The 20,797-nt window shown below is 41.4% G+C and overlaps 1 protein-coding gene across 1 annotated transcript in view; it reads left to right on the forward strand.

Moving 5' to 3' along the window:
• The window catches only part of LOC122555758 (NACHT, LRR and PYD domains-containing protein 3-like), an 87,117-nt gene that overhangs the window by 49,681 nt on the left and 16,639 nt on the right, over positions 1 to 20,797 (forward strand). Inside the window, exons 5-10 of the mRNA XM_043701862.2 lie at positions 9,610 to 9,654; positions 10,937 to 12,725; positions 13,487 to 13,573; positions 15,272 to 15,358; positions 17,124 to 17,294; positions 17,390 to 17,560. Of these exons, the coding sequence (XP_043557797.1) occupies positions 9,610 to 9,654; positions 10,937 to 12,725; positions 13,487 to 13,573; positions 15,272 to 15,358; positions 17,124 to 17,294; positions 17,390 to 17,560 (2,350 nt within the window). The remainder of the gene's footprint in view (positions 1 to 9,609; positions 9,655 to 10,936; positions 12,726 to 13,486; positions 13,574 to 15,271; positions 15,359 to 17,123; positions 17,295 to 17,389; positions 17,561 to 20,797) is intronic.

Below are 20,797 nucleotides of genomic sequence, written 5' to 3' on the forward strand. Positions count from 1 at the left end.
CCCATTACTGTAGTAATAGGTGCTAATCACTCTTCCTGAGGAGGATGATTACTGTAGCCCTGGCTATTAGCACTTTGTATTGAGTCCATATCAAACAGTTAGCATTTATATCAAAAATGTTGGCTGGACCCAGACACTTTGGTGGGCTGTATATGCTACTTATATGTATTCTCTTCCCCACCCGCCTTAAACTAACTAACTAGGTTGTGAGTGCATTGTGCTGGCATCCAGGTGGCCACAGGCAGTATCTATGTTTGCTCTGCTGTCTCTCTCCATATTGTGGTCTGGCGGCCATCTTGTGTGTCCGTGTGCCGAGTGTCACCCTACCCCGTGCCATCTCCCACTTCACTATGGATTATCAAGTAGGGACCTCTTCCGTTTTTTTTTCAGATCAGAGATTTTATCCGAAAAGAGACTACATTTCTGACTGAGTGTTATAGATCTGATATGGAAAAGAGGGTGCTTCAGGCTAAGAGCACTCTTTCAGTGAGTACTCTCTATCATTTGTTGGGGGGAGGTTCCTCAGGTGACATCGAGCGATTATGGGAAGCCTGGGAGAGAGAGTTAGGGGTGGAGATCACTCCAGAAACTTGGGAGGACATTTGTGAGAAGATTTCGATATGTAATAGGACCAATGCTATGCAGTTAAAAATTCATCATAGGGCTCGTCTGGCCCTAGATCATCTTGCAAAATTTAAGCAGGGTACGTCTTCAATATGCCCCAAATGTAAAATAAATACAGATACCCTCACTCATTGTTTGTGTACCTGTCACAGGCTCAGTACGTACTGGAGCACTGTGGCAGGAGTAATAGAGAGGGTCTTGAGGACTGAAGTCAAGGTGGATCCGGTTTCTCTTCTCCTGGGTTTTCTGAATTTATCTCCCTTAGATGTACATGGGAGAAAGCTTTTTGGCATCCTCATGTTTTGTGCAAGGAAGAACATTCTGATGTGCTGGGTGTCTGAGAATCCCCTGGGTTTGACAGGGTGGCATAAGTTAATTATGGAACACAATTTGTGTGGGTTTCCTCCGGGTGCTCTGGTTTTCTCCCACAGTCCAAAGATGTGCAGGCCAGGTGAATTGGCCATGCTAAATTGCCCATAGTGTGAGGTGCATTAGTCAGGGGTGGGTTGCTCTTTGGAGGGTCGGTGTGGACTTGTTGGGCCGAAGGGTCTGTTTCCACACTATAGGGAATCTAATCTAATCTACATTCCTTTGGACTTTCTGACAAACATGGTGCACCAGAAAATTGACAGTTTTTATAAGACATGGCAATCCTTCTTGAATTATTTGGAAGCAGATCTGTCCGCCATTTTAATTAGGGCTTTTGTCTAGCCATGATGGTTTGGTTTAATAAGCCTAAGGATGAATTTTGAGCAAACGTGGGTTTAATAATTGATGCTCTTGAAGGTCGAGAGTTGAGGTCTTGTTACGCTGAGTGGCGTTATTTATTTACTTATTTATTTATTGATGTGTAATCAGTGTATTTGTCAATTCTTTGTGGAGTTGTCTGGTTTATTGTTTATTGTTGTTGTTTTTGTTGTTACAATGTTATATTTTCATATTTTTGTATTTTTATAGTTTTGTAATGAAAAATTTTTTCAATAAAAATATTTTTAAAAAAGGGTAGAATAATTCCCATTGAATATTATTAAATCAATGTCCTAGACATCTCTTATAGAGCATAGAACATTACAGCACTGTACAGGCCCTTAAGGCCCTCAATGTTTCACTGATCTGTGAAACCAATCTGAAACCCATCTAACCGACACTATTCCATTTTCATCCATATGTCTATCCAATTACCATTTAAATGCCCTTAAAATTGGTGAGTCTACTGCTGTTGCAGTCATGCCACTTCCACCATTGCTGACATCAGTTACCAAAGCACTGTCAGCCAATTTAGAACAAAGAACAAAGAAAATTTACAGCCCAGGAACAGGCCCTTCGGCCCTCCAAGCCTCAGCCGATCCAAATCCACTGTCTAAACCTATCGCCCAATTCCTAAGCACCTGTATATCTCTGCTCCTCACCTACTCGTGCATCTGTCCAGACACACCTTAAATGAATCTGCCATCCCTGCCTCTACTACTCTGTGGCAACGGTTTCAGGCACCTACCACCCTCTGTGTAAAGTACTTGCCACGTATATCCCCCTTAAACCTTTCACCTCTCACCTTGAATGCGTGACCTCTTGTTATTGAATCCCTCACCCTGGGAAAAAGTTTATCTGTATCTACCCTGTCTATCCCTTCATGATTATATAGACCTCAATCAGGTTCTCCCTCAGTCTTCTTTTTTTCTAATGGCAACAATCCTAACCTACTCAACCTCTATTCATAGCTAGCACCCTCTATACCAGGCAACATCTTCATAAGCCTTCTCAGCTCCCTCTCCAAGGCATCCACATCCTTTTGGTAATGTGGTGACCAGAACTGTGCACTTTATTCTAAATGCGGCCGAATCAAAGTCTTGTACAATTTTAACATGACCTGACAGCTCTTATACTCAGTATCCTGTCCGATGAAGGCAAGCATACTATATGCCTTCTTGACCACTCTACCACCTGTACAGTGGACCTGAACTCCCAGATTTCTCTGTCCATCAACTTTTCCCGAGGCTTTTCCATTTACAGTATAGTTCGCTCTAGAATTAGACTTCCCAAAATGCATCACCTAACATTTGCCCAGATTGAACTCCATCTGCTACTTCTCCGCCCAACTCTCTAGTCTATCTATATTCTCCTGTATTCTTTGACAGTCCCCTATGCTTTCTGCTACTCCACCTGCTACTTTGTGTCATCTGCAAACTGATCAGTCCAACAATGCCGTCTTCCAGATCATTTATGTATATTACAAACAACAGTCCCCCAGCACTGATCCCTGTGGTACACCACTGGTCACCTTTCTCCATTTCGAGAAGCTGCCTTAAACTACTACTTTCTGTCTCCTATTCCTCAACCAGTTCTTTATCCACCTAGCTAGAACACCCTGCACACCATGTGACTTCACTTTCTCCATTAATTTACCATGTGGAACCTTATCAAATGCCTTACTAAAGTCCATGTATATGACATCTACAGCCCTTCCTTCATATATTAACTTGGTCACTTCCTCAAAGAACTCTATTAGGTTGGTAAGGCATGATCTATCGCGCACAAAGCCATGTTGCTTATTACTGATAAGCCCATTCTTTTCCAAATATAAATAGATTTTATCCCTCAGTACCTTCTCCAGCAACTTTCCCACAACTCACTGGTCTGTAGTTAACTGGAATATCCCTACTACCCTTCTTGTACAGGGGGAGCAACATGAGCAACCCTCCAGTCCTCCGACACCTCACCTATGTTTACAGATGCTATAAAGATATCGATCAGGGCCCCAACTATTTCCCCTCTAGCCTCCCTCAGCAACCTGGGATAGATCCCATCTGGTCCTGGAGATTTGTCCACCTTAATATCCATTAACCGACCCAACACATCTTTCCTCCTTATGCCAATGTGATCCAGAGTAAACAAACTTCTATCTCTAATCTCAGCATTCATCACCTCCCGTTCCTCAGTGAACACTAATGTAAAATAATCATTGATAATCTCACCCATTTTCTCAGGTCCGACACAGAACCTTCTTTCTTTATCCTTTAGTGGATGAACCCTTTTTCTGGATGCCCTCTTGCTTCTTATATAAGAATAAAAGGCCTTCGGATTCCCCTTAATTCTGCTCGCTAAAGTTATTTCATGACCACTTTTAGCCCACTTGATTCTTTGTTTAAGATTGGCCCTACTCCCCCGATATTCCTCCAAGGCCCGTTCTGTTCTTAGCTGCCTGGACCTTTTGTGCGCTTCCCTTTTCCTCTTGGCTAGTTGCACGATTTCTCCTGTCATCCACCGTTCATGAACCTTGCCTTTCCTATCCCTTGTTTTCAAAAGGACGTGCCTATCCTGCACTATCTTCAACCTATCCTTGAAAGCCTCCCACATATCATATGTGGACTTTACTTCAAAGAGCTGTGTCCAATCCACATTTCCCAGCTCCTGCCTAATTTTGATACAATTGGCTTTGGCCAATTTAGTACTCGTCCTTAGGACAACTCTCATCTTTGTCTACGAGTATTCTAAAACATACAGAATTGTGATCACCATTCCCAAAGAAATCCCCCACTGCAACTTCTACAACCTGGCCTGGCTCATTCCCCAACACCAGATCCAATATGGCCACTTCCCTTGTCGGACAATTGACATACTGCTCTAGAAAACTTTTCTGGATGCTCCTAACCACTGCCGAGAATGCTGCCACCGAAGATACCACTTCCACGAACGCCACCCAGAACGTCACTTCCAGGTGCCACCGAATGCATCACTTCTGCCCCCATGACTGCCACTATTCACGTCACTTCTCCGGTGATGTCACTTATGACCGAAACATCGGCTTTCCTACTCTTCAGATACTGCCTGACCTGCTGTGCTTTTCCAGCCCCATACTTTTCTACTTTAAGAAATGAGAGTTCAGGGCAAAATTAATAGTCACTTAGATAAACTTAGTTTAATTAATGAGAGCCAGCATATTTTACTGGAAGCAAATCTTTTTTAACCAAGTTGATTCAGTTTTTTGATGATGCAACTGTGAAGGTTGCTGTGAATAATGTAGGTGACATTGTCTACATGAATTTCTAAAAATTGTCTGATAAAATGCCAAAAAAAGGCTTGCCAGCAAAATTAAAGCCCATGGAATAAAAGATACAGTATCAGCATGAATATGAAATTGTTTGAGAGACAGAAATTATGGTAATTTTCTTTATTTAGAAAAAGGTGTACAACAAAGTTCTGCTAGGATTATTACTTTTTTAAATTTATATTAATGACCCAGAATTGGGTGTAAAGGGCACTATTTTAAAACTTTCAGCTGACACAAAACTGGAAATATTTGAAGGTATGAGCAAGATTTCAAGTAGACTTGGACAGACTAATAGAATTGTAATTATGTGGCAAACTAAATTTTACATAGAGCAGAGTGAGGTGATATATTTTGCTGGAAAGAACAAGGAAAAGCAATGTAACTTTGTATAAATTGTAATATAGGGTAGAGTCAGATTCCCTGCAGAATCTCACTTAGGTTCAGGGATGTACTCTGAATATAATAGAAATGACTGACAATTCCAAATAATGTGTTAACTCGGCAATTTTATTGAATACAATAATACTAGTAATGTACAGCAATTTATAAATGCTACCACAAGTGATAATTCCCATTAAATATTATTAAATCAGAGTGAAATTATATAGTCCTAGACCACTTTTTTACATACGTTAATCAGTGTTTGCCATAATGCCTGAGTATAGAAGGCAGTAGTTTTAGATGGAGCAAAGAAATGAGAAAGAAAGATCAGGAACAAGAGGGCTCTGATTTATGAGGAACAAGAGGGCTCTGATTTATGATGAACAACAAGAGACAGTGGGAGATAACAAAATGCATTTTTTTAAAAAAGTAGGTGATTAGGAACTAGAATGCTGTGCCTGAGAGTAAGGTGGAGCCAGATTCAATTAAGCCTTTCAAAGAGCATTGAATAATCATCCAAACAGAAAAGGCTTGCAGAAACTGTGTGGAAGTGAGAGTTGCTTAATTGCTCTTACAGTGAGCTGGCATAGCCAGCAGAGACCAAATGGCCTCCTTCTGTGCAGTAAACATTCCACTATTCTACTTATCATTAAAACATTGAATGATGCCATGAAAAAGATTTGGCAGGAAGGATTAGGGAAAGCCCAAAGGCATTTTACTCATATGTAAAGAATAAGAGAATGATCAGGGAGAAGGTATGACCAGTCAGGAATAGCGTAGGGAACTTGTGCGTGGAGTCTGATCAGATAGGGGAAGCCCTAAATGAGTTTTTTGCTTTGGTTTTCACTAAGGAAAGGGACCTTGTTGTGAATGAGAACTTTGAGGAGCTGGGAAACAGGATTGAACAGATCAAGATTGATGAAATTGATATGCTGGAAATTTTGGCAAACATTAAGATTGATAAGTCCCAGGGCCAGACCAGATTTATCCTAGGTTGCCCCAGAAAGCAAGAAAGCAGGTTGCTAAGCCACTCTCCATGGGAGATGTACCAGAGGATTGGAGGGAGGCGAATGTTGTTCCTCTTTTCAAGAAGGGGAATAGAGAAATCTCTGGCAATTACAGACCAGTCAGTCTTACATCTGTGGTCAGCAAGGTTTTGGAAAGAATTCTGAGGGATAGGATTTATGACTATTTTGAAAAACATAGCGTGATTAATGGCAGTCAATATGGCTTTGTGAGGGGCAGGTCATGCCTCACAAATCTTATTGAGTTCTTTGAGTGAGTGACGAGACAGGTCGATGAAGGTCGAGCAGTGGATGTGGTGTATGTGGACTTCAGCAAGGCATGGTAGGCTAATCTATAAAGTCAGGAGGTATGGGATACAGGGAGATTTGGCTGTCTGGACTCAGAATTGGTTGGCTGACAGAAAGTAGAGAGTGGTTGTAGATGGAAAGTATTCTGCCTGGAGGTCAGTGGTGAGTGGTATCGCACAGGGCTGTGTTCTTCTGCCTCTGCTCTTTGTAGTTTTTATAAATGACTTGGATGAGGAGGTTGAGGTGTGGGTTATTAAATTTGCCAATGATACAAAGGTTGGAGGTACCATTGATAGTATTGAGGGCTATTTAAGGCTGCAGCGCGACATAGAGCTGGATGTAGAGCTGGACTGAGAAATGGCAGATGGAGTTAACCTGGATAAATGTGAATTGATGCATTTTGGAAGGTCGAACTTGAATGCTGAATATAGGATTAAAGACAGGATTCTTGGCAATGTGGAGGAACAGAGGGTGTTCAAGTGCATAGATCCCTCAAAGTTGCCACCCAAGTGGATAGGGTTGTTAAGAAAGCATATGGTGTTTTGGCTTTCATTAACAGGGGGATTGAATTTAAGAGCTGCGAGGTTTTGCTGCAGCTCTACAAGACCCTGGTGAGGCCACACTTGGAATATTGTGTCCAGTTCTGGTCAGAAAATGTGTTGCTGGAAAAGCGCAGCAGGTCAGGCAGCATCCAAGGAGCAGGAGAATCGACGTTTCGGGCATAAGCCTTCCTCAGGAATACGTCGATTCTCCTGCTCCGTGGATGCTGCCTGACCTGCTGCGCTTTTCCAGCAACACATTTTCAGCTCTGATCTCCAGCGTCTGCAGTCCTCACTTTCTCCTCCAGTTCTGGTCACCCTATTATAGGAAAGGTACGGAGACTTTGGAGAGGGTGCCAAGGTTTTCCAAGATGCTGCCTGTACTGGAGGGCTTGTCTTACAACGAGGTTACTAAGATCAGAGGTTTCTCGCTGGAGAGAAGGGGGAAGATAGGTGACCTGATCGAGGTATACAAGGAAATGAGAGGCATGGATAAGGTCAATAGCCAGAGCCTTTTTCCCAGGGCAGTTTTAAGAGGCACTGTCATAGAGTGGTCATAATTTTAAGATATTAGGAGGAAGGTATAGAGGAGACATTACAGGTAAGTTCTTTACTCAGAGGGTTGTGAACGCATGGAATGCGTTGTCAGTGGTGGTGGTGGAGGCAGAGTCATTAGGGACATTTAAGCATGCTGGACATGCACATGGACAGCAGTGACTTGAGGGGTGCATCGGTTTGGTTATTTTATTTTAGATTAGGAATAATCCTCGGTACAACATCGTGGGCAGAAGGGCGTGTTCTGTGCTGTACTTTTCTATGTTCTCTGTTCTATGATGCACCTCAGAATGAGACCAGTTGATTATTGTGCTTATGCCTCTTCCTTGAAAGAGCTATGTAATTTGTTCCACTCCAGTTCTGTTTCTGTAGCCCTCCTGTTAATGCTTTCACTTTAACTATTTGTCCAATTTTCTTTGAAGCTTACTTTTGAATCTTCTTTCCTTCCAAGCAATTCATTCCTAATTTGCTGCATGAAAATTAAGATTTTGTGTTACTTCTACGTCATTTACTTATCTCTTTTTCTCTTGCTATTGACTCTTCTGCCACTTTTCCTTCTTCTTTAGAATATCAAAAGTGTTTCATTTTCAAACACTCTAAGTTCTCCCTTTGCAGTCTCCTCTGTAAGAAGAACAGGTTCAGCTCCTCCTGTCTCTCCAGATAACTGAAGTCCATCATACCTGATACCATTAAAATAAAACCCTTTCTGAAGTCTCGACATCCTTCTCAAAGTGTGGTGTCTAGAATTAAATCCACTACTCTATCTGTGTCTTAATTAATGTTTAATCAAGGTATAACATAGAATTTTGCTTATGTAGTACATGTCTCCATAAATAATATCAAGGATTTTTTTATGTGACCTTCTCAACTTTAAAAAAATATGCATACAAACATCCAGGTCTGTCTGTCCCTGCATCCCTTTACAACTTAATTGTTATTGCTCACTTTGGTCTTCATACCAAAATTGACCACTTTAGACTTCTGAGCATTAAATTTCATCTGTCGTTGTTGCCCATTTTGTCAATATGTCGACACACTCCTGACGTCTGCTTTTGCACTTTTTTTGCCATATTTTTCAAGTTTCCTGCCATCTCCGAATATTGAACTGTGGTTCAGCATGACCTCCCTTGAATAAACCCATGCTGACTGTCCCTGATTAAACCTAAACATAAAACAAAAACTGTGGATGCTGGAAATCTGGAACAAAAAACAAATTTGCTGGAGAAACTCAGAAGGCCCCCCTCAGAAGGTGAGGGGGGAGGTGTGGGCACACGTTTTGCACTTCTTGTGGTTGCAGGGGAAGGTGCCGGGAGTGGAGGTAGGGTTGGTGGGGGGTGTGACACTTCCCTCCTCACCTCCCTCCAAGGCCCCAATGGATCCTTCCATATCCGTCGCAAATTCACCTGCACCTCCACACACATCATTTACTGTATCCGCTGCACCCAATGTGGTCTCCTCTACATTGGGGAGACAGGCCGCCTACTTGCGCAACATTTCAGGGAACACCTCTGGGACACCCGCACCAACCAACCCAACCGCCCCGTGGCTGAACACTTTAACTCCCCCTCGCACTCCGCCAAGGACATGCAGGTCCTTGGCCTCCTCCATCGCCAGACCCTGGCCACACGACGCCTGGAGGAAGAGCGCCTCATCTTTCGCCTAGAAACCCTCCAACCATACGGGATGAATGTAAATTTCTCCAGTTTCCTCATTTCCCCTCCCCCCACCTTATCTCAGTCCCAACCCCCGGATTCAGCACCGCCCTCTTGACCTGCAATCGTCTTCCCAACCTCTCTGCCCCCACTCCCTCTCCGCCTATCACCCTCACCTCCTTCCACTTATTGTATTCCCAACGCCCCTCCCCCAAATTCTCCCCCCCCCCCACCTTTTATCTCAGCCCGCTTGACACACCAGCCTCATTCCTGAAGAAGGGCTTATGCCCGAAACGTCGATTCTCCTGCTCCTCGGATGCTGCCTGGCTGCTGCACTTTTCCAGCACCACACTTTACAACTCCTACTTTTTGTATGTCTTGAAAAAAAATTATGTAACCAGTAAGTTTCTTTTATCCCATAGTATAATGAATTTTCCCCAACATTAATCCAATGAAATATTTGATCTTAATACCAATCTTGTCAATTTTGATTCCAGGTGGATTTTTTCGCCACATGGCTTTACCCCCAACTGTCGCAGCTGGTAAGGAAAGTGATAAGTAAATGCTTTGTAGTACAGAGCTTAAACTTTGCTGAAAGGAAACTAAAGGTTGAAGCTTCATGTCTTGCACTCAGAGGAAGTAGAATGCAAGAAACAGATTTTTTTAAAAATCAGCTTTTACAGCATGAGAAAGATTTGTTGGGCCTTTTGGGCAATTGGCTGCTGGTTAGTCAGTGGATTAGAATCTTGCAGAAGGTAACTCACCTCCTGACCCAACAGAGCCTGTTCACCATCTGCAAGACACAAGGCAGGAGTGTGATGGAATGCACCTCACTTGTCTGGATGGGTGCAGCTCCAACAAGAGTCAAGAAGTTTGACACCATCCAGGACAAAGCAGCCCGCTTGACTGACACACATCCACAAACATCCTGTCCCTCCACCACCAACACTCAGTAGCAGCAGTGTATACCACCCATAAGATGAATTACGGAAATTCACCTAGGGTCATTGGAGAGTGCCTTCCATGCCCAGGACCACTTCCAACTAGAAGGGTAAGGACAGCGTTACATAAAACATGATCACTACCTCCAAGTTCCCTCCAGGCCACTCATTATTCTGATTTGGAAATAAATCATTTTTCCTCAGTGCTACTGGGTCAGAATCCTGGATTTCCTTCCTTAATGATATTGAGGGCCTACCTACAGCAAACGGACTGCAGCTCACCACCACCTTCTCAAGGGCAAGTGGGGATAGACAATAAATACTGGCCCAGCAAGCAACATGCACTTCCCATGAGTGAATAAAAAACATTTATGCTGTAGTCAGTCAGATAACTCAAATCTGAATGAACTCTGTAACTGCTTGGTTCCTTAAAGTAATTGAAAAGAGGCAATCATATCCTTTCCAGGTGCCACAGTTTCAACAAGAATAAACTAGCACATTAATAAATACTGTGTCCCTTCCCCTTAACAGTACATTCTTTAGCAGTGTCTTTGTTAACATTGGAAAAAAGATTCAATTTTGACATTCTCAGATAAATTTACATTGGTTGTTGATATCACACAATGGATATGTCGCAAATGAAAATGTAAATTTAATACAGAAATCGCACATGTGACTTCAAGTTTATTGTGATGATATGCAAACCTAACCTTGGAGTGTTTGATGGGTCGTTGGTGCTGGATTTGTGAGCAATAGGATGGCTTAGAGATACTTTATTCTATAGAACTCAATTTTAAGAGCTGATATAGGTTGTTCAGATTAGCACATGTGTTTTCTGCCCGGAATGAAAGTAGAATGTGAAGTTTTCCTATTTTACTTACAGGAGATTCCTATGAGCAAGTTATAAATTATCATAAGAAGATCTTGAAGGAAAAACTTGAATATATTACAGATTACACATCAATTGCAGGGGAGCGTATCTGTCTCCTTCAGAGATTCACGGATATATGGATCACTGATGCAAAGGAACATGAAGTAACAGAGATTGGTCCCTCCTCCCTCAGACATGACAAGACAGTTGCTAAATATATGGAGAACAAAGATATTTTTAGACCCATTCGTAAACAATGGCCGGCAAGAGTGGTTATTACCAGTGGCATTGCAGGCATCGGAAAGACAATTTATGTAAAGAAGTTCCTCCTTGACTGGGCAATGTCAAAAACACACCAGGAGTATGATTTTGTATTTGTCTTTCCATTCTGTGAGCTCAATCTCATCTCAGAGGAAAGCCTCAGCCTTATGCATCTAGTGCAGCAACATTACCCACATATGAGACAATTGGATGAGACTTACCTAAAGGACTCTGCTCACTCCTTGTTCATTTTTGATGGTCTGGATGAAAGCCGATTTTCCTTAGATTTTGAAAATAACCCTGTGTGCAGTGACATAACAAAGCCAGTGCCTCTGCAATCATTACTGACAAATCTCATCAAAGGGAACCTCCTTCGTTCAGCATCTATCTGGATAACAACGCGCCCATCAACAATACACCGAATTCCATCCTGCTACGTGGACAGAGTGACAGAAATACAAGGATTTCAAGATGAAGAAAAGGAAGAATATTTCAGGAGGAAATGCCAGGATGAACAGCTGACAGAGAAAATCATTGCACTAGTGAAGAAGCAAAGTAGCCTTTGGATGATGTGCTATGTGCCTGCTTTCTGCTGGATCCTCACCACTGTTTTAGAACATGCCTTCAAGTCATCATATGCTGAGGAATTTAGAGGTAGCACCGTAACTGAGATTTATACCAACTTTCTACTTGTCATGGTGACGTACCATCATGAACACCGTGGCCATGGAAAGGAAAAAATTGATAGGATATGCCAGCTACTCCAATCAGACCGTGCGGCAATACTCAGTCTGGGCAAGCTTGCATTCCAGTATCTTAAGTCTCACACCTTTGTTTTTTATGAGGAAGATTTTAAATCTTTTAATATTGATATCTCATCCATCTGTAGTGGGTTTTGTCGGCAGTATGACATTGAGTACTCCCCGCTTTCCCACAGGCGGGTCTATTCGTTTGTTCATGCCACAGTCCAAGAGTACTTTGCAGCTCTCTATATTTTTGTGGCTTATCATAATGAGAAACAGAACCTGATGACATGCAGCATACTGGGACGGTTCTGGGCGATCTTTTCAAAGCCTACCTTCTTTCAGGTTTGTAAAAGTGCCTGCAGTGAGGTAGTTCGGAGTCACACAGGCCACTTGGATCTGTTTCTCCAATTTCTCTGTGGGTTGGGAAAGTGTAGGATACAGAAGTGCCTGCAAGGTCTCCTAACTCATGTGGAGGAACTGACAGATGACCTAAATAACACTATAAGCTACATGAAGAAGTTGCTCCAAACAGACATTCCTGCAGAGAGATGTATTAATCTATTTCACTGTCTAACTGAGATGAATGACAAATCAGTAGTGAGAGAAATGAATGAATCCCTCCGCCAGGGAGTGTTGTCTTCCAAAAAATTATCACTCGCTGATTATTCAGCATTGGCCTACATTCTGAAAACATCAGATATGGACAGAAAAGAATTTAATTTATCCACATACAGGATATCACCAGATGGTTTGAAAAGACTGTTACCAGTTATTAAATCCTTTGAAAAAATAACGTGAGTATTTTGACCATAAAGGATTTGAAGAGTACACTTGTTGACTTTTCTGTGACACAGATATTTTAGACATTATTTTAAGTTCAAACATTGGAGGGGGAAGATGCACAAGTGATTTAGGTACTAGAAGAGTTTGCTGAGCACATGGCTGACAGCTTTGAGGATAGTGTGGAGGGGAGAGTTGAATGGATATCTGACAGCATGAATGATTAAACATGTACTAGTTTCTTGAAATGGACACAAGACAGCAGAAACTTCTTATGCCTTGTACACCCTTATATAATTTGGTCTGATTTATTCTAATGAGCTATATGGAGTCTATTGAGGTTTTCAGCATATAAGTCGTGCCCTGAACTCAGTCGATTTAAGTCAACAGTTCTTTCATGCACTGAACTTGGGACAGCACAGTAGATACATTACTGTCCTTTTGCAGTCTGGGACTGGGTGGGTACAGTGGGTCAGACACTTGTGTCGTAGTCAGATGGGTGTTACAATGGGTCAGATACTGTCCTATCATAGTCAGATGGCTGTTACAGTGGGTCAGACACTGTCCTGTTGCACTCTTGGACTGGGTGGGTCTGTGGAATAAGCAACTACACCATAGCGTTAAACTTTTTGATTTTAGCCTATCAGTAATGCTACAGGATAAGAGCAAATAGTGTAATATAATGCAGGAGTGATATTTATATATGACTCTATGTTTATTTGCAACACTTGTCTGTATTTTATTTGATCTATTTGACCTGCTGTTTGAACTGTAGGCTATCAGGTACTGTCATGGATGAAGAAATGGTTAACTCTATGAGCGCTCTCCTGCTTGCCAATAAAAATCAAATCAAGGAGTTATGGTAAGTTGTGAATTGGTACCAGAACATTTTCTGTACAATTTTTAGCAGCATATTGGAGGCATCTGTCATCCTGAGCTCAGAGTTGGAATTCCCACCTCTGGGTCAGATGGTTTTGGGTTTGAAACTTCATTCCAGGATATGATCACATAACCTAGGTCGACATTCCAGTAACATATTAAGGAACTACTGCATGCTGTCTGCCAGGTGAGAAACCTTCTGGTCACTCAGATAGATATAAATATAAATTAGAGGAAAACAGGAAGTTCAGTTAAGGTGAATCACCAATATTTATCTCTCAACTCACATCACTGAAAAAGATTTTAATTAAGCACTTCATTGATAATGATGCCCTTTGGGGATGTACTGATATCAAGGAAGGTGCTACATAAATAGAAGATCTTCTTTCTGATAGTAATGAATTAAGAATTTTGAAATTTTGTGAAACAAATGATGTTAGGCTGCTCTGCCATTGCCTCAGTGGGCTATACTCATACCATGAGTAACACTGAGCTATAAGGCCCAAAATATCCTGAGTCCCATTTCCAATTCACACTCAGTCATTTCATATCAATTGGTGGAGTAGTACAGGTTTAAATCTTGCCTCAGTGTCTAGGGTGCTGCTCCAGATCACCATTCCTCCCCTGCCTGGGATACACTGCTATTACTGCTTATTGACTACACCTATGTATAAAGGATGATCATTCAGTTGACATACTGAAGAGTGTCCAGTGCCCTAGAAGCCAGACCCCAGGGCCATTTTGTCCTTTCGGGAAGGAGAATGAAATGATGGATAACAAATCTGTTAAGCAAAGGCCCGGTAGTTAAACTGGTACTTGGGTTTTGGTGGAAAGCTCATTAACACACAAACTGGATCGAGAATGTTAGACCCTTAAACCTCATACACAGTAATTTCCAGGTTAATTAATATTTACAGGATATTTTAACGGGGGCAATTGTAACCATGATATGTACACATAACTTTAGCTGGTCATTGGCTAGTGATCGGTGGGGCTGATTTATCTTAATTCTTGCTTGTGAGATTCTGAAATTTCCAATTCCTGTTTTAGATGAGATCAACTAACACAATAAGGATCTGGGGCATTCTTGTCATGTCTGACTCAAAATACTTTTAAGGCCATCAGGATGAATTCAAAATTTTACTGTTTCCTCTTGATTAACTTGAACTCAGAGTTCCCTAATCTTGGCAGTTACTGTCTGGTGATGACCCTGTGGAAAATTTCCAAGTACTTGATATCAAACCCATCCCCTTACTAATTTGACACTGATGTTCATCATGAGCATGGCCAAGGTTACAACTCATATTGTTATACCGTCTGTGTTGTGGATGTTCAACTCATGATTCTGAGGCCAAATCAGTGGAGTGCATAGCACATTGCGAGCAACATATAGAGTTTAACTATCTGGTCCCATGAACTTTCCCAACAAGTCCTGAGTGTTGAAATTTGACATTTACCTATCAGCAAGTGATAGTGGCAACAACAATCTCTTCCAACTGTTCAGGTCCATTATATTCAATATTCCAAACAAAGTAATAATAAAACAAAATTGTTAGTGTTAGACTTGGGAATGAAGTTTGTTGAACTTTGAGGGCTGAATTGCCAGTTGATGATGTGGCCCTAGGACTATATGCTTCAGTTCTATGATTTTATTGTAAATGCGAAATGATTTACGTTCCAGCTTGATAAATAACACATTGGGAGATACAGGCCTCAGAAATCTGGCTGCCGCACTGATGAGTTCAAGCTGCAGACTGGAGATACTGCAGTAAGGAAGCCTTTTCTACTTTTCAAAACTCTTCAATAGAAACATAGAAAATAGGGACAGGCATAGCTATTCAGCTCTTCAAACCTGCCCTTCCATTGAGTATGATCCTGATCAATCGCCCTATTTGGTACTTTCTCCCCATACACTTTGACGTTAAGAACTGTATCTAGTTCCTTCTTGAAAGCATTCAATGTTTTCGCCTCCGTGGCAGATAATTCCACTCTCTAGGTGAAAAAAATTTCCTCATCTCAATCCTAAACAGCATACTCTATATCTTTAAACTGTGACCCCTGGTTCTGGGCTCCTTGGTCATTGGGAACATGCTTCCTTTGTTCATAGAATTACAGAATTGGTAGTAGGCAGAAGGAGGCCATTCACCCCATTGTCCATTCACTGTTCTGTTACCTAGTGCCAATCTTGTGCTTTCCCCCATATCCTTGCACACCATCTCTATCCAAATAACCATCCAGTGCATGCCTCAATTGAACCTGCCCTCAGCACATTTTCAGGCGGTATATTCTATACTCTACTACTTGCATCACCTTTGCTTCATTTGCACAGCGCTTTAAATCTATGCCCTCTTGTTCTTTCTCGAACAGGAACAGTTTCTCCCTATGTGCTCTGTCCAGCTCATTCATGATTTTGTAAACCTCTATCAAATCTCCTTTCAGTCACCTTCTCTCCAAGGAGAACAGTTCCAACTTCTGCAATCTGTCCTCATTACTAAAGTTTACCCTGTCTAGTCCTGTTAGATTTTTTTCTTATTTTCTATGAGTTTCTCACTTGTTCTTCTAAACTCCAGTGAATATAGTCCTAACCAACCTCGTCTTCATTCAACAGCCTCTGAGCTAACATTGACTAAGAGGAAGTGAGGACTGCAAATTCTGGAGATCAGAGTCAAAAGATATGCTGGAAAAGCACAGCATGTTAGGCAGCATCTGAGGAGTAGGAGAATTGATGTTTCAGGCATAAGCCCTTCATCAGGAATGTGGGCTTATGCCCAAAACATTGATTCTCCTGCTCCCTGAATGCTGCCTGACATGCTGTGCTTTTCCAGCACCACACTTTTTGACTCTGAGTGAACATTCTAAGAAGCTATCTAAATGGGTTTGTCTATTTGGTAAATATAAGAATGTACATCATTGTAAAGGTTTTCATATCTGAATTTCCTCTTCATACATTTAAATGCTTAGATCACTTTTAGTTCTTAATCTTCTGCCAAGTAAAACCATTTTAATCTGCTGTAATAAAACATGAAACATTTTCATGTCATTAAAACTGAAGAAAGTCTTAAATGTCCTCTTGAAAAAGAAGTTGCTTCTGACCTTAAATATGTAGATTACAATAAACACTGGTCCAGCCAGCGATGCCCACAACAAAGTAAAGGGGCAGATTGACAGTCAAAGAATGCTGTATTGGGCTACTCATATAAACAACTTACTATATCTATAGAATTGTATTTATGGGAGCTGACATAAAACTAGTCGGTCCCTTATGTTTTTGCTAATTATATTAGATGTATGGGGTTAGTTGGCTAAACATCTGTTTTGCAATGCAATCTGATGCCCAAAGTGTGGGCTCAAATTCTGCACTGGCTGAGGTAACGATGAAGAACTCTCCTCCTCAACTCTCCCCTTACCTGAGGTGTGGTAACACATTGCTAAATCACCACTCTTTAATGAGAGAGCAGCCCTATAGTCTGATATAACTATGGCAACTTCACCTTTCAAAATTCTCATGCTTCATGTAATTGAATTCTTTGCAGTCTGTGTAGAAATGACCTCACTGAGCAATGTGGCACAGATCTAATTTCCATTTTAAGAACAAATCGAATTCTAAATGAGTTGGACCTGAAATACAACCAATTGAAAGATGCAGGAGTGAAGCAGCTTTCTGTTGCGCTGCAGGACTCTGACTGTGAGATCGAAACCCTGGGGTAGGTGCCCATTATTGTTACACTTTTCTTTGTAACACAATGATTTTAAATATTTTGTATGGCAGTACTCAATGGTGTCTGTATGATTTATCAAGATTGTGGGGAAATGAGTTCACACACTGCTGCTGCGAGGAACTAGCCCTGGCTCTAAAAACCAACCAGTCATTGAGAAGGCTGGACCTCAGCTGCAATATTATTGGAGACTTGGGAATGAAACTACTTTGTGCATCGATGAAAGATGATGGCTCTAAAATTGAGAAATTAGGGTAGGTAACTCCACCTTGTAATTGTTATTATCTACTGTACAGCAATAGTCCGTGGATCATCCATGCACCTGCAGTGGCCCGATGTAGCAAAAAGCAACTAGATATGATTGTGATCAACATGGTTTAAAGAAAATTCAGAAATCAGTATTTTAGAAAATTTTCCAATTTAAGAAGGATTCTGGGTAATCCAAGATGTAAGATGGGAAAAAGTTGTGGCTGTAAGAGCTGCTTTTTTTTTTGTGTATTTTAGATGTTGGTGGAGATTTCCTCAAATTCCAAGAGCAGTAATTGCTGTTTTATATGCTGTTGCATTGTTTTAGAACCTGGGGGTTCAAAAGATCAAAACAATGATATTTTAAAAAGGAACAAGACAGACAAAGGCAATGACCACATGGTCAGAGAAAGAAACCTATACTGAGGTCTGACACAGCAATGAATCTGCAGTTACTGCCTTTGCTGTTTGAGTTGAAGTATTTCTGGATACTGGAGTGCATCCAGGAAAAAATTGACAAACAACGAAATTCACAGCTGTCCTTGGAGGAATCTGTGTGGGAGAGATCACAGCACAGGAACAGATAAGTGCATAGCTGTAAATCTAAAATAATGAGTTGAGTAGGTTCTTTCTTGATTATATGTTTTATTGAAATCTGTCTCTTGATTAAATTTTAAAATTATAAGCCATAACTATTAAGTTAGCCTGGAGCAGTGTTTTTATAGAACAATAAGACAATTTTCTGGGTCTGTAGCTTATTAAGGAGAAAAGCTGGCCTTTAGTAGAATAATGTGTCCTTCCTGTCAGATGTGGGAATTTAGGGAGGGTTTCTGTGTTACTGATGATTATGTCTGCAGGAAGTGTCTTTGGTTGTGAATCCTATCATATCGCATAGATAGGTTGGAGAGACAGTTAGAGGCAAAAAGGAATTTACAGGAGCTAGGGGGTGTGATGGATGGAAATTATAGGAAGTGAGAAAAGCTGCAGATACAGTCAGGTAGATGGGTTAACTCCAGGAAAGGTAGGTGAGGCAGGCAGGTAGTACAGGAGTCTCCTTTGGCTATCCCCATCTCAAAAAAGTATACTGTTTTGGAAAATGTAAGGAGGTGATGGACTCTTAGGGGAATGTAGCACAGACAGCCAAATTTCTGGTACCGAGAATGTTTCTAATGTAATGAGGAGTACCTCAGGTTCTAAGCAATCGATTATGATTGGGGACTCTCTAGTCAGAGGCACAGACAGACGTCTCTGTGGCTAGCAGCAAAAAATCAGAATGGTGTGTTTCCTCCTTGGTGTCAAGATCAAGGATACCTCAGAGAGAGTGCAGAATGTTCTCAAAGGGGAGAAGGACCAGCAGGATGTCATTGTACACATTGGAATCGGTGATGTAGGAAGAGAAAAAAATGAGATTCTGAAGACACAACATAGGAGGTTAGGCAGGAATTTAAAAAAGAGGTCCTCGAGGGCAGTAATATCTGGATTACTCCTAGTGCTACTAGCTAGTGAGGGCAGGAATAGGAGGATAGAGCAAATGAACGTGTGGCTGAGGAGCAGGTGCAGGTGAGAAGGGTTCACATTTTTGGCTCATTGGACTGTCTTCTGGGGTAGAAATGATCTGTACAAGAAGGATGGATGCAGCTGAATCAGAAGGGGACTAATATACTGGCAGGGAGATTTGCTAGAGCAGCTCAGGAGGATTTAAACTAATTAGGTGGAGAGGGGAGGGGGGGTGGTGATGGTGGTGGGAGGAAAGAGACCAACCAAGACTGGTACAGTTGGGAAAAGGAGTAAGTCAAATAGTAAGGGCAGGCAGGAACAAAGCAGAGAACAAGGCAGGACTGATAAATTAAACTGCATTTATTTCAATGCAAGAGGCCTAACAGGGAAGGCAGAACAGCATGGTTAGGAACATGGGACTGGAATATTGAAAGCAATTACAGAGACATGGCTCAGGGATGGACAGGACTAGCACCTTAATGTTCCAGGATACAAATACTATAGAAGGATAGAAAGGGGGGAAAGAGAGAAAGGGGAGCAGCATTTTTGATAAGGGATAGCATTACAGCTGTCCTTAGCAAGGATATTCCTGGGAATACATCCAGGGAAGTTATTTTGGTGGAAGTGAGAAATAGGAAAGGGATAAAAACCTTGTTGGGATTATATTGTAGACCCACCAATAGTTAGCAGGAAATTGAGGAACAAATTTGTAAGGAAATCTCAGTTATCTGTAAGGATAATAGGTTGGTTATGGTAGGGGATTTTAACTTTCCAAACATAGACAAGGACTGCCATAGTGTTAAGGGTTTAGATGAAGAGGAATTTGATGTGTGTACGAGAACAATTTATGATTCATTATGCAGATGTACCTACTAGAGAAGCTGCAAAATGTGACCTACTCTTGGGAAATAAGGGAGGGCAGATGACTGAGGTATCAGTGGGGGAGCACTTTGGAGCGAGTGACCATAATTCTACTAGTTTTAAAATAGTGATAGAAAAGGATAGACCGGATCTAAAAGTTGAAGTTCTAAATTGGAGGAAGCCAATTTTGACGGTATCAGGCAAGAACATTGAAAAAGTGAATGAGGGCAGATTTTTGCAGGTAAAGGGACAGCTGGAAAATGGGAAGCCTTCAAAAATGAGATAACAATAATCCAGAGACAGTATAAGCCTGTTGCAGTGAAAGGCAAGGCTGGTAGGTATAGGGATGACTAGAGAAATTGAGGTTTTGGTTAAGAAAAGGAAGGAAGCATCTGGCAGGTATAGACTGCAGAGATTGTGTGAATCCTTAAAAGAGTATCAAGGCAGTAGGAGTATACTTAAGAGGGAAATAAGGAGGGCAAAAGGGGGGCATGAGATAACTTTGGAAAATAGGGTTAAGGAGAATCCAAAGGCATTTTATAAATTATCAAAAACAAAAGGGTAAATAGGTAGAGAATAGGACCCATCAAAGATCAGCAAGGCAGCCTATGTATGGAAATGCAGGAGATGGGAGAGATACTAAACAAGTATTTTGCATCAGTGTTGACTGTGGAAGGTATAGCATGTAGGGAAATAGATGGTGACATCTTGAAAAATGTCTATATTACAGAGGAGGTGGTGCTGGATGTCTTAAAATGCATAAAAGTGAATAAATCCCCAGGATCTGACCAGGAATACCGTAGAATCAAGGAAAGTTTTTGCTGGGCCCTTTGCTCAGATATTTGCATCATTGATTGTCACAGGTGAGGTACCAGAAGACTGGAGGT

The sequence above is a fragment of the Chiloscyllium plagiosum genome, unplaced genomic scaffold (assembly GCF_037043375.1).
Source record: "Chiloscyllium plagiosum isolate Xiang-an unplaced genomic scaffold, Cpla_swu_hap1 HiC_scaffold_13, whole genome shotgun sequence".
NCBI classification, from domain to species: domain Eukaryota; kingdom Metazoa; phylum Chordata; class Chondrichthyes; order Orectolobiformes; family Hemiscylliidae; genus Chiloscyllium; species Chiloscyllium plagiosum.